The following is a 5,331-nucleotide window of genomic DNA, read 5'->3' on the forward strand; positions in this document are numbered from 1 at the left end:
CAACCCCATCCTGTCCAACTGTCGGCTCCCTCCCAAAAGCAACGGCGCGTAAATCCGCGCTCGAATTTCAAACGCACAGCGCGCGGCCGTCGGTCGGTAACAGCACGGTAGCGTCTGTAAAGCGGCACCAGGTGTTGTAATCCTTTCTCTTTTCTACAGGTAACATGGAGCCTCTCACTCTCGCGCCAATTAGTCGAGAGGTGATACGAGAGGCCGTTAGCCCGCGGCCGGCCGATGCGACGCACGTCCCGCTCCGCCGCCGACAGTCGCATTCGCGCCGCAGACCATCGCAGCCGTGTCAAGTGTCGTGCTCGTGATGTGTGATACGTGAAGTTCCACTGTGTTTCCACTGTTGATATCGTTCAAGTGTGTCACTATCCACCATGAGTGAAGTGAGTATCTAAACAGAAATATCGGAATGCGCCCGCGCTCCAGTTAAGCTTAGGATCGGCCGCGATCGCATTCGCGAGTTCGTAGGTCGACGGCACCGGTATGGGATACTCTCGCAGTAGTCGCATCGGACGGTGGCCGACTGCGCTTTGCTCGCCAGCCGCCAGCCGTTAGACGCGAGTTTTCCTGTACGATGGACACACGGACACGAACATACGCGGATTTGTGACCTTTATAATGGATAGCTTTTTACCAGACGTCGCAGCCGGCAGCCGACCGCGGCCGAGATTACCTGTACTGTTATACATCTGATAAAGTCGATTTATCTTGGATGGCTTTCGATTTATGCGATCGAATGTTCCTGCAGCGAATGACGGCTATTGTCTTATCGTGTCACATACGACACAATGATAATTGTCGATTATAACGATTTTAATTCGTTAAGGTTATTTATTCAAGTGAAATGTAACAAATTAATGTCCTCGTACCCACATCTCTGCTACATCGTGCTAGTCAACAACAGTTATTTCAATTTACATGAATAGTATGTCAGTGAGGAATGATGAATATACGTAGATCTCAAATGGTGTCTGTGAAACAATTCGCATACGAATATCAATAATTAACTTTGAGTGTTTCACTAATGTTTTAATTTCTCTATATTATTTAGTAATACAAAATAAAGAAATAAAACCACGTGACCCAGTAAACCTGCAACAGCAATGCTGCCAGCGCCAGTCGGTTCTTCACTGCTCCACCTCTAAACTATATTACTGCTAAATCGGTATCCTCTATTGAACGCAATAAAATTTGCCCACAAAGCATAGATTTCTTTCATGATAAATCAAAGTAGAACGTATGACTCGCTAAATTCGTTTAAGAAGAAAATGATGTCGTTCATGATGGAGTACGTTAATTCGGTGAGATAAGTTGAACGGTAACAGCATCGCCTGTTATTCTAACAGTACATAAACGTGTTTCGTACATATCAGCATAAATGATTGAAATCACGTCATGCAGCCGTGGCGACCTTTTCAAACCTAAATACCTACGTACCGGAGTCGCGAGCCGGCGCACGTTTTTATATTTACTGAGATCGCGACGTTTTCATTAAAACATCTGTCACAGAAACTGTTGAATTTGTTTAATTTGTGAATAATCGAAATGACTCACGGTATTACCTTTAAATTTAAACTCGTAAACACTGGCGGCCGGTGAGCCGCGGTAGCGTCACGAGAGCTCGTATTGAAAAAGTCTAGACGTGTTTCATAACATAAAAGGCCTTACTGGTAGGGTATATAGACTGGTTTTGCGCGATCTATTTATAAGGTCAATAGAAACAAGTATATCAAAGTATCGAGTGACCGAGACATACTTTACTCGGTACTATCGCGTTCTCTGCGGCGATGCGATCTGAGGTATCCTCGCTCGAGTGTATCGTAAAGTACCTATGCAATTTTACTCGAAGTGTCACCCAGTAACCGGACGAAATTTATTTTAATTTTTATTCGTTTCAGGCGTCGCTGAAAGAAGATCCTCTCACGAGGATTCAGAGGGAGATAATCGAGGTGACGGAGAGGGAGCGCGAGTTCAAGGAGGGGCACTTCAGAATGAACAGGCTCCTCTCGGAGTCCACCGTGGACGTAGCCAAGCAGAACGGGCACGTGAACGGTGATGCCACGGACAAACCACAGCGGGCTCTGAGCCGCGCCGTCTCCACCTCGCAGCTGCTGGGCCCTATAGCACCCTCGCCGCCGCCCGCGCAAACGCTGCTCCATACGAACGGCTACACGCGCAGGTTCACCCCCCAGACGGGGACCAAGGGCATCATGCAGCGGTTCATCGCCAGCAAGGGCAAGCTGTCAGTGGGAACGTCCCCGGTGTCGCCCACCTCGCCGGTGGGCCAGGCGCCCCAGCCGATACTCTCGCCGGCAGCGCTCACGCCTATCGCCCTAGCGCCCGCCGCCATCACGCGGACACCCGAGGGAAAGCCCGTCCGCAAGGGGTACGTGCCCGTTGAAGAGAAAATACAGAAGGAACTGCAGGAGATGAAGGACAGGGAGCACGAGCTGAAGAAGATGAGGAGGAGGCAGAAGCCGTTCGACATTGAGCTGAGCGAAAACGAGACGAGCTCGGAGTCGGAGGAGGAGTATGGCGTGGTACCAGGCCGGCTGAAGGCCGCCAGGTCCATCGGCGAGCTGTATGCGGCGCTGGGCGACGAGGCGCGCTCGCCCTCGCCGCGCACCGGCTCCGGCCACGACTCGATGGGTAGCCTCAAGCCGGCCAAGTCGTTGGCCGAACTGTGCGAGCTGGCGCCCGGCCAGGAGTTCCTAGCGCCGAGCTCGACGCGCCTCATCGCGCAGTGGGAGTCCATCATCCAGCAGAAGCAGGAGGCGGGCGCCGCCTAGTGCGCCACGGGACGATGTATTAAGTTAATCGTGTGATCTACTCGTTACGTAACACATTAGGTTGTTAAAATTGTAAGTGTCCGGTGTGCGCGTGACATCGTTCTGCGAGCTCGCAGGTCGGGGTGGCGTCGTCGGCGGCCGCTCCGAGAGGTTTCCCGCGGATCGATTGCGAGGTAATCGATTTCCCCCGGGCCGCGAACGCGGAGAGGTTATCATATCGACAATTATCTCTCGCGCGATGGAAAGCGTTCGACATATGGAGTCGTTTTCGAAGTGTGAGTAAAGTTGGCAAGTTTCTTTCTATTGTTCGCGGCTGTCAGTTTCCGAAAGAGTTGTCGTTTTTGTGACGTCGCTTTCCCGCGCGCGGTGTCTGGCGGCGGCGCTGCGGCGGTATTGTTCCCGCTTCCCGCGCGCCTCCGACACGCCCGCCTCGTCAAACTGTAACATGTGTAAAAACCGACTAATAGCCATTGAAATCGCTACTAGCTCTGTATTGTCGTTTTATTGTACTTATATAGATTGCATAGCGTTTCCGACCTCAGACGACTACAAAAAACGTCTCATACTTTGCAATCGCCTGTGTGCGTTTTAATCACAACATATCATGTTGATTATGACTGTATCGTATGTTTTGTGAAGATAATATATAATATGTGGTTTAATGTCCATATATATTTTACGTGTTATCATTAAATGTGAACTATGGATGGAAAAAACGAAAATATTATAAAATCAAGGAAATTAAATAAAATCATGTAATTTTATATCAAAATCTATAATTTATCTATTAACTAAGTTTTTAAGTCACTCTATATAAGATTATGAATGTATCGCGGGCCTTTAAAATATAATGTAATTAGTAAATATATAAAAAAGATTATCTACTTAATAATATATGTTTTCATGAAAGGATCACGCCATTTTTATATGTGTAGGTAATTTCAATATTTAATAGAAATGATAACGCACTGATAGTATACTGCCGCCGGCGGTTTTATAAATATATACTATGCACATATGTTTCACACAAATTATTATATACATAATAAAAAGTTCCAACCTAACCTAACCTAACCTAACACATTCCCTAGTCGTTGTCGGACTTTCAAAGATAATAATAATATTTTATTTAAATAAAACTAATAATTACTGATTTGCTACGTTTCAAACTACAAACGCTTGCTATGGTTAACATTCTTTTGTAAATAAATTATACTTCGCACTTTATTTATTTTATTTATATAGAAGAAATTAATTATTAATTAGAAAAACAATTTTTATACAATTTTGTGTTTAAATAAAGATGAAATTATTTGCATCGTAAAAGCAACTTACAACAAAGAAATATTAGGAAAACTATTAAAAATTGTATATTTAAAGTGTCAATTAATGTGCCTTATTGTTGAAAAAAAATATCATTGTTTTTGAGCATAATTTATGGGAACTTGCACAATTTCATACATTTTAATTACATTTATTTTTTAATAATGATAAATCGAGTTTTTTTATTGTATTCACACATTGTTGTGAACTAATGTATTATACAATGTATGTTTTTATACAAATTACCTGCCATAAACATAAATCATTGATTAAAACAAGGGCAAGTTTGAAAATTTATTAAATTACAATGTATTATTAATGGACGTTTTATAAAAACAACAATTCCCATAAATAACTCAATATACATGTTTCTTGTTAAAAATCATGTTAATATATGTATTATACATTTTCCTATTTATTAAAATACATAGAAAGTAACGATGTGATATGATATAATAATGCCTTGAAAGTTGATAGAATATTTTTAGTATATTTACTCGCGTCCTCGTGACCTTTTAAATATAATAATATTGTAACAGAGTTTGTACACATACATTTACAAATAGAGTATTTATATTGTGCATAGTAGAATTATTGTTAAATTATATTAAGGTTTTTGCAATAAACGAAGTTTTAAAAGCATTTTTTTTATTTATAGTAAACTAGCGGACCGACAGACGTCCTGTCTACACGTCTATAATTTGAAAATTCGAATATTATTTAAAATTTGACACTGCGATGGTAGCGCCGTCTGTCGGATCCAATGTAAAACATTCCAAAATCAACAACTACTAATAAATTAAAAATTAATTAAAAAAACATTGTCCAGCGGACAAAATTGTAAATCTAAACCATTCCCAGATCCCCTTGAACACACACAAAAAATTTCATCAAAATCGGTCCAGTCGTGTGAGAGAAGTTCAGTGACATACACACTCACAGAAGAATTATATATATAAAGATATTTTTGATGACCAACTACATTGTTCAAAAATACCAAACATTTTTGGTTTTCCTCTACCTTTGTAGCTATCCACATACAATCTCATTACTTTTTTGCTTATGTCATCATCATCCCTCCGCATAACATGTCCAAACCACACTAATCTTTTACTCCTCAATTCGATCACTGGCGTTACTTTCAAACTTCCTCTAACATATACATTTTTAACTTTATCCTTCCTTGTCACACCACACATCCATCTTAGCA

At 42.2% G+C, this 5,331-nt stretch overlaps 1 protein-coding gene across 1 annotated transcript; it reads left to right on the forward strand.

Moving 5' to 3' along the window:
- Positions 1–185: 185 nt before the first annotated feature.
- mdu (mitotic spindle positioning protein meduse) lies at positions 186–4,749 on the forward strand. Its single transcript, XM_013306864.1, has 2 exons — positions 186–392; positions 1,908–4,749. Exons 1-2 carry the CDS (start codon positions 384–386, stop codon positions 2,796–2,798), a joined length of 900 nt encoding a protein of 299 aa, XP_013162318.1. The 5' UTR covers positions 186–383; the 3' UTR covers positions 2,799–4,749.
- Positions 4,750–5,331: the final 582 nt, after the last annotated feature.

This window comes from Papilio xuthus, unplaced genomic scaffold (assembly GCF_000836235.2).
Source record: "Papilio xuthus unplaced genomic scaffold, Pxut_1.1 DF828177.1, whole genome shotgun sequence".
NCBI lineage: Eukaryota > Metazoa > Arthropoda > Insecta > Lepidoptera > Papilionidae > Papilio > Papilio xuthus.